The 12,773-nt window shown below is 57.3% G+C and overlaps 1 protein-coding gene across 5 annotated transcripts in view; it reads left to right on the forward strand.

Moving 5' to 3' along the window:
- Nucleotides 1-12,773, forward strand: part of EEFSEC (eukaryotic elongation factor, selenocysteine-tRNA specific) — a 146,241-nt gene that overhangs the window by 40,138 nt on the left and 93,330 nt on the right. Inside the window, exon 1 of one of the 5 annotated variants that reach the window (XM_074344182.1) lies at nt 7,171-7,299. The exons of 3 other annotated variants lie outside the window; for them this stretch is intronic. Coding sequence is in view for 1 of the 2 variants with exons in the window: in XM_074344181.1 (XP_074200282.1) it covers nt 7,322-7,331 (10 nt within the window). In the remaining variant the exon portion in view is untranslated. One more of the 5 variants, XM_074344181.1, reaches the window with a different exon arrangement.

Below are 12,773 nucleotides of genomic sequence, written 5' to 3' on the forward strand. Positions count from 1 at the left end.
TGCCTGATGTTTGAGAGCCCCTGTGCGGTGGGACGTGCCTTCAAGTCCTTTTGTAATCCTTGCTGACTTTCCATTTCTGGAACATCTTTTATGTTATGTTGTGATTTGATAAGAAAAAAATTTTGACCTAAGAAAACTCATTCAGTGACACCTCGTTAATATAATGTAAATTGGTTAGAAAAGATGATCTGAGATTTTAAAAACTCAGTTTTCTCAGTTATGTTAAATGAGATGGCTAAATGAAATTTTTTCTCCATCAGTGAGGCAGAATTCCTTCAGTAACTATTTGTAGCCACCATTTAAGACACTTATCCAACAGAAAAGGACCTAGTGCAGACCCAGAGGCCACTGGGTGTCACCAGAATATTGGTGATATAATGTAGGGCTGTCGAGTTCCCTGAGGGAGGCTGGGAGCGGGAGTGTCCCGTCACCTGAAAGCTACCATTTTGAAGACAGTGGGGGGAGCAGCCAGTGGCTGGGATCTGTGCTCCTCCTCCTCGTGGTCATGAGGGGCCCCTGGGCCATCTGGGCAGGCAGCAGCCCCGAATTCCACGGTGGAGGAGAGCTCGGCTGGAGGTGGGCACGGGGGGCTGAGGCGGCTGGTGGAGGAGGGTCAGCAGGTGCGGGGGTTGGTTGCTGAAGTCACAGTGATGCTCAGAGAACACCAGCATCCCGTCTGAAGTGTCGCCTCCTCGCCGTCTGCCTCCTGCCGTGTGAGTGCTGCCTGGACTCTTGGCCGTGTTATGGCTTTCCACATCCCTAGTTGGCTCCTGGACTTGTGTCCACTTCCAAGGTGACTGTAAGCCCTTGAAGTGAGGGTGGGGCTCGCACTTTGTATCCCTGCCTGCGTTTGGACAGGACAGCACACACTGGGACGGGGGAGGGACGTGGGCTTTGGATTCAGAGGACCCGAACCTGGATCCCGGCTCCATGACCTATAGTCTGTGTGACTTTGAATCTGACGATGATTCTGTGACCGTGGCGGCCGAAGTCAGTCATTCCTCAAGTCTTGTCTGTGCAGTAAGGGGAAAGGTAGTGTGTGCTGCGCTGTGCCGACGGTGGAGTGAGATCACGTGTGTGAACAGTTTGGCGGCGTGGAGAGTGCCGTGAAGGCGCTGCAGTCAGGGGCCTCGAGCTGAGAACAGGTAAGGCCTGGGCTCGTGTACTGTGTCAGTGCACAATCTGTGCCAAGGGCAGGAACTCAGCCAAACTGCTTCTTTGTGGGCTGGCTTTAAGCGCAGCCGGATCCAGGGCCTCCGTCTCCCGGGCCCACGTCCCTCACATCTGCATCTCGGGCTGCGGACCTCCACAAGACTGCAGCGCGGCCCGGGGCTCCTCGATTCAGCTTGCTTTCTGCCGAGTCAGCGCCCCTCGCAGAAGGAGAGACCTTTCCCTGGGGTCCCAGCAGAAGACATGGAGAAACTGAGTGGCCGGGCCTGGGCCCCGTGCTCAGGCCTGGCACTGGGGCTGGGCCTCCTGCTGCTTCAGCAGAGGGCCTGAGCTGGGGAGGACGTGACCCAGAGGAGAAGAGGCTGTGTGACCAGTCGGCTGAGGGGCTGCTGGGTCTCCCGTGGGTCGCCAAACCCCTCAAAGAAAGAGCTGCTCCTAGGCCCCCCTCGGCCTAGCAGACCTACCAGTTTTCATTACAAACCAAGCATTTGGCCATTTTTCTTGCTCTGGAAATTGTTGATAAAAACTGTCCTATTTAGTTGAAACATTGCAGAAGTTGTACAGGAAAAGTAAGCAGATCTGAGGACCGGGCCAGTTGTGGCCTGGAGGGACATCAAAGCAGTCCCGTCACCAAGCCCCGCTCTGCGGCGGGGCTTCCTGGCCACTAGCAGGTCTGCAGGCCCGGAGCCAGGCACCAGCTCAGAACGGCTCTGGTGACGGGACTGCTTTGGGAGAGGCCGGTCTGTGCCCAGGCCCTCGCCCTCGACTAGCCCACTCGGCCTGTCCCTGGCTCTGCAGCTGCCTCTGCCCGGGACCCACCTCACACCCTTGTCCTCAGCATCCGGCTCACCCGTCCTGTCTCCCAGTGAATCGCTCACAAGACCCTCCGGGGCCCAGGGAGCCCAGCCCGAGAAACCACAGGTCACGCCCAGTTTCAGGCTGGGCCACTCCAGAACAGGGCCCAGTGTGGTCCCTGTGGTTTAGGGCAGTGGGACTGCAGGAGTGGGGACTAAGGTTGGAATCCTTTGATGGGAGAGGCGGACGGGGGGGGCGGTCCTTGCCCCACTGGCTTTGGCAGTGGCCCTGAAAACTGCTTTCAGATCCCTGACATAGCAGTGGGAGACCCCTGCCTGGTCCTGATGGATTCTTACTACATAAAAAATAGCCCAAGCATTACCACGCTGACTTCTTAGTAGGTGACAATTTTTATCGTAAAGTGTTTATATTTACTATGAAGTGAATTTTCTTATCCCAATTTTGGGAAGCAGCACAGGAAGAAGAAAATGAAAGTCGCCCGTGACCCCCGGCACGAGTGTTGTGAGATAGCAGCTGACGTGCTGCAGCCGTTCTCAGGGCTTTTTGTGGCCGCTCACCGCATTCGAATTCTCGCAGCAATGCCCTGCGGTATGATGGGGACGCTGTTACCCCACCCCAGTTCTGGAACAGTAGCCAGGTCTGGGGTGGGGTGTGTGACAAGGACACCTACCTGCAGGGTGCTGATGTAAGGCCTGGTTAAGTGTCCCCCACAAGGTGACCGAGTGCTAGCCAGGTGCTAGTGTAGGCACCGCCACAGGTGCGGGGGGAGTGGTGTCCGGTCCACCCGTCGATGGCCACCCGTGACACAGCCAGTGATGGGGTCTTGCCTGCCTGTCCAGCCGAACAGCCTCAGGGTCTCTCGTGAGGCCATTGTGCCCGCACCTGGTGCCTGCATCACCGGCTCTGTTCTCCCGCCCCAGACCTGCCCGGATGTGTTGAATTACACGAATACACGAGAGTCTGGGAGCGGCTGGCTCAGCGCCAGCTCCCCATCCCCCCCGTGCACACAACTGGTCTCAGCTATGGAACCCCTGACGTGATCACTGTCCTGGGGACAGGCTCGGGGGGACCTCAGAGTCTCGGGAGAAGGTGCTGTGAGTGGTCAGCTACGGCCCGCTTGTTGGGCGCCTTCTGTGTGTCAGGCTCTGCGCGGCGCTCCGAGAGCTCCACCGCTGAGGGACTGGGGCTGCGCGGGTGGAGCTGCAGGGCTTTGCTCCGGCCACACAGCAGGCCAGTGGGGGGAGACCTGGTGTGGGAATCCAGATCCAAGCAAGGGGGCAGAGACCAGGTCATGACCACGGCACACACATGTTTCTTTTAACCCAAGTCCCTTTTTAAGGGGACTTTTGGAAATAGCATCAAGGCCACAGGTGCTTCCATGAGGGGTTTTACTTTGCGTGACTCGAGGAACTGAAATGCAGGAGGGGAAAACGAGAGAAAAAAGACCAACCACTGCTGCCTCCCTTGTGGACCTCTCTGCCGTCTCTGGCCCCGACCCAGATGGGTTCTTCTCTTTAAGAACCGCTCCGGAAACAGCTGGTGACAGACTCCGCGTACTTTCAGACTTTCTGTTTTCGTTGTTGCCAGAAAAATAATCAGCTCTCTGTCTCAAGTGCTTGATAAAGTGGCCCAGACGCCAGCTGTACCTTAAAAACAGCTTCTGGCTTAGTCGCTTTTAGCAAACAGATGGGGTGGCCTTCTGGGCCAAGCACAGCGCCCTGTCTGGGGACGGCTGCTCCCGTCCTCATCCGTGTCACATTCCGTCTTTCCGTGTGCTCCTTCAGTCCTGTGGGTGTGTTTCCAGAGGCTTGGGCTTGGGGTTGAGGAGAGCGATTCCGGGCTGGACGTTCATGGCTCTGGTGGCGCCCAGCCCTCCTGGAGCGGAGTCTGGTCGGGAAGCTCGGTGTGGAAGGAGGAGCAGCGCCTCTCCCCCTCTGGAGGCAACATCTTAACTCTTTAGCTGATTGTTTTCACTTAAGTTCATTATGCACTTTTTGTTTCTCTCTGTTTTAGAAATTCCCTGTGGCCTTCCTCCTAAGGCAGTCAAGCATCCTCCCCTCCCCACCTGCCCTCAGCTGTCGCGGGCAGTCCTCCAGGAACGATCTGCAGCGAGGAGGACCCAGTGCCGGCGCTCACAGCCGACGGGGAGATGGGCTCCTGAAGGCTGGAGCGGGGGTCTCTGTTAGATCCGAGGGAGGGCTGGGCTGGCCCCCGCCCGCCGCAGCTCTGCCGGCCTCTGTGTCCATGCTGGTTCCCTCTCCGCCCTCTCCCGCGGGCACTGCTCCTGCCTTCAGTGACCACTATTCGCGGGGACCAGTGACCTTTAGAAACCATATCACTCCCGCACCTAAACAGCTGCTGCTGGTCTGTCACCAGCGGAGTGAAGTCCAAGCCCCCTGGTGCCCTTTGAGGGTCTACGGGACTCAGCCCCGTCCAGTCGCCTGCCCTTGACGTGTGTGTCCGCCACGCAGACGTGTCCCTCGGGCCTCTGCCCGCTGCGTCCTCTGCTGAGAGCACACCCGCCTCCCTCTCCATGGCCTTCCTGCCTCTCCTGTCAGGGGATCAGCCCCCCGCCCACCGCTCTGTCCTAGCGTCCGCTCCCCACGTGGCTTTCATCTCGGTGTGGAGACGTCTGTCTTGGACTGGGACATGAACTCCGTGAGGACGGACCTCACTTGCCGCAGCGAGCTGCTAAGCCCTCTTAGAGCAGGCTGGGCCCGTGGGGCCCCTGTGACCAGGTGCGCCCCGGGCGCGTCCCTGCTGCTGAGGCCGCCGTGGGGGCTGGCCCGCTGCTCTGGCCCTCGGGGGCGGGGAGCGCAAACCCTTTGTGCACCTCCTGGGCCGGGCGCCCTGCCATAGTGACGGGTTTCTCGCCGCCCCCGTGCGGGGGTGAGGGGCAGGTACGTGAGCACATTTTAGCCCTGTTGTTGTTTAATAAAGAATTCGGTCTTTGTCCTGGGTTCCTGGGACGGAGCTTCTAAAACCCTTGGGATTTCCAGTGGTAGGAGTGTCTTTGCCATTCACGGGGGCCCCTGGCCTCCACCTGAGTTTATGCGAGAGGAAGACCAAGGAGCAGCCATGTGACTGGAGTGCTGGGGCTTTGAGCCAAGACACTGACCTGGTCTCTTGACCTCTGAGGAGGGCAGGGGGGTGGATCGAGGACAGTCTCACGGCCAGTGGTTCAGTCAGTCGTGCCTCAGTAATGAAACCCCAATAAAAACTGGACACTGGGGCCCAGTGGCACTTCCTGGTTGGGAAAGTGACTGACGTGCCAAGAGGGTGACGTGCCCTGGCTCCTCGGGGCTGGTGTGCGTAGTGCCCTCCCAGAGCTTGCCCCGTGTGGCTCTTCCTTTGGCTGGTCCTGATTGTGCCCTTTACAGTGAAAGTATGATCATAAGCGTAGTACTTTCCTGCTTTCTGTGAGTTGCTCTGGTGAAAAATCCAACCTGAGGGGTGTGGTGTGGAGCCCTCGCATTTGCAGCCAGTTGATCAAAAATCCACGTGGCCTGGGGACCCCAGAGCTCGCAGCTGGTGTCTGAAGTGAGGGCAGTCTTCTTAGGGACCTGGCCGTTGATTTGTGCAACTCACTATTTACGATACGTATTACCAACTGCTTTTCAAAGTTTGTGTACAAGATGACACTTTTTATTAACTGACTGTGAGAATGGAAGTCTGACTTCTGGGCATCTTGCTATCCTCATTTATAAAGAGGGAACTTCAATAGCAACAGCACAGGGCCATTGTGCAGTCGCTTACAGAGCTTAGACCAGAGCCTGGCCCACTGAAAGCAGCCAGAAGTGCCAGTGCCGTGTGCACGTGTGTGCTCGTGTGCTCGTGTGCGTGTTGTGGAGAAATCAGAAAATAACAACTGAAATGAGAAAGAAATGGTTTCAAGAGCTACCGCCCAACCAAAGACATCAAAACAGGGTTATATTTTGTATTTTGAAAGCCTCATTCTTTTAATAGGTTAGTGTATCCCTTTTACGCTTATTATTATTACTATGTCGTCGTGTTCTGTTTTTTAAAAACATCTTCTCTGCTCCTTTTCTCTATTCGTTATTTCCGTCGTTTTCTATGTGAGCTTCCTTCCCTCACCCGTTTAGCTTGCATACATCTACCGCTTATTTTGCTTTGGAGCTAGTATTGGTTCAGCCAGTAGTCACTTTTAAATCTCTAATAAACATACCGAGTTTGGGTTTCTCAAGCTACTGCCTTGAGGAGTGAAGCCGCGCCGAGACGCCCTCCTGTCCTGTCTTTGATTGTTCTGTCTCACAGTCTTTTTGTGGGCAGTTTTAGTGAAGTCATTAGTGGTAACCGTCTCTTCTTTCAAGAATTATAAGAAATGCAGTTGATGTGAATAGGCAGGTATTTTTAATGAAACAATAAACATCCATTTCTTCATACTTGGTCCAGTGGTCTCCCCGCGTCCCGGCCTCCTCACCCAACGTCCCGGCCTGAAGTCGTCTCTTTGTCACTAGAGCCTGTCTCCAAGGAGATTTGTGTTTGTTTATTGGTTCGAATGAATTCCAAGATGGAGAGAATGGACTCACATTCCACCATGCTGACTTAACAGGCACTAAGATTTTCCCATGCTTGTTTCAAGGACCTCCCTACCTTTTCTCTGAAATATTTTAAAGTCAGTTCACAAGATCTGAAGTCATTTTACCCCTAAGACTTATGTACATATCTCTAAAAAATAAACATTTCTTGTATCACTCAGTGTCTTTATCACAGCTGACAATATAATAATTCCTTGGGATCATCTGCTATTCCACTCATATTCAGAATTCCTCCAATTTTCTCAAAAAATATTCTTAAAGTATGGGTCTCCCCTCTCCCCAGCCAGGTGCTTGGCTTCAGCGAGGAGGCAGAGGTTCTGAGAGGCGCACTGGCTTCCGGGTCAGATGCTGGCGCTGGACGTGCATCCACGGCTCTCTTTCTGAGTCCCCTACACCTGGGGCTCCGCCTAAAGCTTTTGCTCGCAGGTTTAGGGGCTGAAGCTAGGAGAAGCAGACGTGGAGGTGAGCGGCCTTGGGAAGCCTCGCCCCAGCACAGCACGTTTTCTCTAGAAGATGGAGCAAGTCGCCCGGGGAGACAAGTCCAGGCCGAGCCCCGGTTGGTGTGGTTTCCTCTTTGGTGTTGTGTCTGCTCTTAAGGACCTCCCCCGGGGCAGGGGCTGGGGCAGGGAGATCACGTGGCTGCGGGGGAGCTCTGGAGGCTTGTGGAGGAGCTTGGCTCTGCTGCTCCCCTGCTGTGTGTCTGCAACTGTGAATGGACCTCTGTGAGCATCTGCCTTTGGAAGATGGAATTACGGTACTTCCCTTGCTGGGCTGCCATGGGGTCACGTGAGTGTGGGCGTGCGTGGCCCCAGCATGGTGCTGGGCAGGGCGGTGGTTTATAAGCGGGAGATGATGTCACTTCTCTCTGCCAACGAGGAGAGCAGGACACTGCACCAGAGCCAGCCCCGTGCCCCCACCACTGAAGACCTCACACTCCCCCTCCGCTGTTGTAGAAGGTGGTCTGGCGGCGATCGCCAGCCCCGCCAGGGCTCCAGAAGGACAGCGCAGAGCACTTGCCCAGGGTCCTGTCGCTCCGTTACCTGGTCTGGCGTGAGGCTCCTGTACAGGGGCCCTGGGCACAGGGGGGCACCTCATTTTCTTACAGTGATCCCCATCATCCCGAGATTCAGTTTGAGAGGCTCGGTGCGTTGATGCAAGAGGTTGGCAGAGTTGGTTCTGAGTCGTGGGTGTGTGGGAAGACAGCCCACTCAGTCGGGGCCGCGGCTCAGGGCCTGCGGATGCTCTGTGCCAGCGAGCGTGCCCAGAATGCACAGGAGCCGTCTGCGGTCCTTTCTGAGCGACCGGAATGAAAACTTACCTCACCTTGAGGGAAACAGGGCCCGGGGAGCCTCACCGAGCCGGACGCCGTCAGTGAGCCCCAGGGAGGAGGACGATGTGAGGACCAGTGGCTGGGTGGGCCTCACACGCTGTGTCCCTCACAGGGCCCGGCGTCTTCTGTTCCCTGGGTGGGCCACACGTGCTGCACTCTGGAGGAGATTGGGAACAGCTGTCCCAACTTGTTGCCGTTGAGGCAGATCTGGCCCGTGGGCCAGCAGTTGGCGCCTCTGGCCATTCTGTCCTCTTTCTCAAAGCCCGAGGTGCTTGGCCCTCGCTGAGGGCCCCGAGGAACTGCGTGCTCAGTGTCCTCTGTGAGGCGCGGGCAGGGGCAGCCAGGCTTCCTGCTGTGTGTGTCCTCCCGGAATGCCCCCCCCCCCCCGATTGCTAAGTTCTCCTCTGCACTTGCTCAGCAGGAACTCCTCTTCCTTTGACGCACATCGCTGTGCGGACACGTCGGTCTGTGTGTGGCTGCCCCCCAGCCCACCCCACTCCCGCCCCGACTGTGAGCTCCTTGAGCGCAGGGATGGGCCCAGGGGTGGCAGGCAGTGGTCAGAGTGGGACGGAACCAACCTTTTGCTGCACGGACCACGGGGGCGTCCTGGGTGGGAGCAGTGGCGGGGGCAGGCTGGGGTGCCGTGCTCAGGGTCTGCACGGCGGGCCCTGCAGCGAGTGTGCTCTGCTGCCCGCTCTGAACCACGACCTGCCGGCCTCCTCGGTCCCCTCTGCCTCTGTCCAGAAAAATGTCTAATTGTGCCTTGAACTCATTTACATTTCTGGCTTCAATGGCCTCACTTGGCAGCTGAGGCCGTATGCTAATTCCACCCTTTCATGAAGGAATTCTGCTGATTTTATTTACTTTTTATGGTAGATTTCCCCCCTTTTCTTCTTTTTTCTTCCTGCTGCCCCAATAAACAGTTTCCTGAGGCCAGTCTCTCGGGCTGTGTGACCCCGCACGCTCGGACCGTCTCTGCCCAGCGCCCGGCGGGCCTCCCCCTTCCGGCACCGTCAGCCTGGGCCAGGCAGGAAGGCCTGCCTTGGCTTCCCTGCCTCTGAGGAGAGGCTCTCTGTGGCTCAGGACCCTTTTCTATAAGGGCCTGTTGTGTCTGAGGCCACGGCAACAACCACCGTTGCTCAGAACCACCAGAGTGTGGTTTTTCCGTCTCGGCCCCTGGGGAGCGGTGGGCTCACTTCCGTGCTGGGGGAGGGGCATCAAGATCCGTGACCTTGGCCGAGTTTCTTCACATCTGAGTCTTAGCTTGTTTGTCTGTAAAGGGGACTCGCAAGGGCCCCTCCTCCCCCTCACTGGGGGTCTGCCTGGGGTCTTCCCCCAGAGGGTGAGGCCCTTGGAGCCCTCTCTGTGGGTCCTGCCCCCCCATCCTCACGGCAAGTAGTCCTGTCCTTGACACGGTCACCTCCCCTGCTCAGCTCTTCTTCCTCCCTGTCTGTTTCTGTACAAGCACACGTCCCTTTTTGGAGTGTGCGAGGACACCCCCACTGCAGAACAGCCTCCATTAATTGCTAGTGGAGGGGCCTGCCCCCAGCGCTATGTGCTCACCTGAGCTCTGGCTGAGCACCTGCTCTGTGTTACTGCATGTGGGGGCGCCTTAGGGGTCCATGTTCCAGTGGGGGAGGCTGCAGGGGCCCAGTGCGTCACAGAGCAGGGCTGTCCCAGCAGTGTGGGGACTGTGGGGACCATGGGAGGGCCGCCTCGTCCAGACTAGGGAGAGCCTGGAAAGTACCTGGGAGGTGACATCCGACTGCAGGCTGAAGTGCGAGGTGCCAGGAGAAGGGGTGATGGGAGGAGCGCTTGGGTCCTGGAAGGCGAGAGCATGGCTGACCCCACGGGGCTGACCACGGGGCCGCGGGCGCCTGTGGACGGGGCAGTGGGGAGGCGGGAGAGGCGGAGTAGGGGAGCCAGGCCCAGCCCACTGACCTTCTGTCTGCTCCTCGGTGGGGCTCCAAGTGACCCATGCTCTTCCCCTTGGGATAACATGGTGCTTTAAGAAACCAGGGCTCTGGGCTGAGTGCCTGCCTCTGACTGGCTCTTCGTCTTGGGAAAGTGGTGGAACCTCTGTCTGCCTCGATGTGTTTGCCTGCAGAATGGGGGTGTGGGTAACAGCGGCTGCGTCCTGGGGCTGAGCTGAACGAGCTCATGAGCACAAAGGGTTAGAACAGTGCCCAGCTCGGGAGGAGCGCCCGTGTTTACTGTCAGGGCAGGCTCATCTCTCGGGGAGGGGCTCGGTGGGGATCACCTCTCCCTAGAGGAAATTCCAGCCTGGTGCCTCTCTCTTCCAGGAAAATCATTGTCTTAGGTTATTCTCGGACTTTCTACCTCCTGGGAGTACTTTGAGACTCGGTGTGGAAATCTACGCTTGGAACTGCAGGGAGAAGCCCCCAGGGGAGGGCAGTGTGCAGCCTGCTCCCCAGCCTCTCCTCCAGGCAGACAGGGAGCAGGCCCGGCTGTACAGCGGCACGAGGCGAGGGCCTCCGTCCAGAATGTCGGGTGTGGGGCGGCTGGCACCGCCTCCTCATCAGCCAGGAAGAGGCTGAGGCTGGGGAGGGGAGTCTTGGCCCTGGTGGCCGCAGGGGCCGGGTCTGAGCTGAGGGTTGTCTGAGCCCTAGGCGCTGCAGGCTCTGGGGCCTGGTGACGCTGGAGAGCCCACCACCCTCCTCCTCCAGGGTGAACCCCTCCTGGCATCTCCCGTCCTCTCCCCATCAAGGCCCAATGTGGGTCACGGGGGCAGACTGATCCCTCATGCTCTTCTGACTCACAGGTGACCGCCAAAGAGGTGGTCATTTCTTCTGCTTCCTCCAGTCCCTCTTCTCAAGAAAACCCCTCCAGAGACCTCACACTGGGAGCTACAGGCTGCTTTTGGCCAGTGGACATGTTTTGTTTGGGACACGCAGTTTAAACATTTTTTTGGAATCGCTTGTCAACATTTAAAACTTGGCAAATTTCATACAATAGTCCAGATTTTTGGCTTCTCTTGAAAAATCAGAAGATCTGGCAACTCCAGGCCCACATTCCTTCCTAGCCATGTGGACTGGAGCTGAGGAGGAACTGCCCCCTCCAGCCGGGGCCCAGGAGTGCCCACTGCCTCGAGTCTCACGTTCTGTCTTGTGCCAAGCCCGCCGCTTGGCTGAGGGTCCAGCAGGCCCTGCGGGCTTTCACATTTGGGGACACTGCTCCTCGCAGTCTCCACTCAGGACAGGCCTGCGTCCAGCGCTGGAGCTGGTGAGAACAGCAGCAGGGCGGCCCTCCTGGGCCAGGCCTGGGCTGTGCCGTCTGCCTGCATGGTCTGGAGGCCACAGTGATCCCCGTTTTGCAGACAGGGACACTGAGGCTCAGCAACCACGGCTCCTGAGCACGCAGGAGCAGGAGCTGAGGTGGGAGCCGGTGCACCTCCTGCGAAGCTGCGGGTGCGTCCCCTCGCTCCTCTCCGTGGGAGGGAAGGCATGTGTGCCGCAAACCCTTTCCTTCAGAGCTGCTCTTGGGATCACAGGGTGCTGTCCTCCAGAGAAGTCCTCTTTGGTGCCACTTCAAGGAGGAGGCCCGATGGAACAAAGATGGGCCTCATGGGGCAGACCCGGGCCGGCTCAGGCTCCACTGCCACCTCCATCCAGCGGCTGCAGCCATGGTGCCTCCTGGACAGACCTCCCCTCCCCTGCCCTCTCCTCTGCCCGAGTGAGCGCTTACTGCATCCTGAGCACTGTCCAATGCTTGTCCGAGCCCAGGTTTCTCGTGCAGAGGTGAATTGTCACCGGCATCTTGGCCAGCCAGGTTCAGACCCTCAACCATTGCACCCGCTCTTCAGAACCATGAGGCCCCCCTGCTCGTTCTCACAATGGAACTCACATCGACAGGGCCTAGATTCACAGTTTTAGTGAAAAACACTGACTTAAAAGTAGCATCTCCCCCAAGGCACCTTGGAAAAGCCTTGGGAGGACCTGGACTGTGTGGGTCCCCATCTGCTGTGGGTCTGGGGACATCTTGGTCCAGGCACCGCACGAGGCGCATCACACAACTTTCTAAATGGTCAGTAGTGGCCCTGTCTCCCTTTTATAGATGAAGGAAAGACATGCAGCCTGTGGCTCAGACTTGTGTGCTCCACCGTGGGGCCTAACCGGGACCTCTGCCCCGAATCCGAGCGGACCTCGCGTGTCCAGGGGCCGCATGACAAAGATTCAGGAGCTCTCTGTCCTGGGAAGCCCTGCTATTCCTGGTTGGTCGGCCAGTCCAAACGTTTCCTGAGTCCTGCTGGGGAGAGCGCCCTGGTTCCCTTCTGAGGTTCTTGTGCCCATGGCCGCCCCACGGGGCAGAGCCCGGCCTGGGGGCGGTTGTCTGGGTCCCAGCCGGCACTGCTGGGGAAGTTTGCTGCGTGATTTACGTTCCCACGGCCACCTCTCAGTGCTTTGTTCAGAAGGAGCTGTTGCATCCATATTTGGTGATTTGTCTCTCTCTCCCCCCCGCCCCTGCAAGGTGTCTGCCAAAACCCTGTGTAATTCCTGTCCTCTCCCAAGCTGCTACAGTACATGAGGGCGGGGGATAATTTAGTTATTTTTGAAAAAAGATTCTTAGCAAAAGTAAAAAAAGGAGGGGGGGGTTCATACTCACTGCATGAAATAGACAATATTTCCTGAAACAGGAGATACGAACCTCAAAGAATTTAAAATAAAACATTCATTTTATTATTTTTTTAAAGAAGGAAAACGGGAAAAAAAAGTAGAATAGTCAGTCTTTTTATCCTAAGTACAGATGAAATTGATTAAACCTTAAAGACTGGCCTCCGCACACCCGGTTTATTAATTGAAGAATTTCCTCTTACCCAGAATGGGAAGTTCACATTAAACTGAGCTGGCCCCTGAGTGGCAGTGACACTTGAGAGCTGA

This window comes from Camelus bactrianus, chromosome 17 (assembly GCF_048773025.1).
Source record: "Camelus bactrianus isolate YW-2024 breed Bactrian camel chromosome 17, ASM4877302v1, whole genome shotgun sequence".
NCBI classification, from domain to species: domain Eukaryota; kingdom Metazoa; phylum Chordata; class Mammalia; order Artiodactyla; family Camelidae; genus Camelus; species Camelus bactrianus.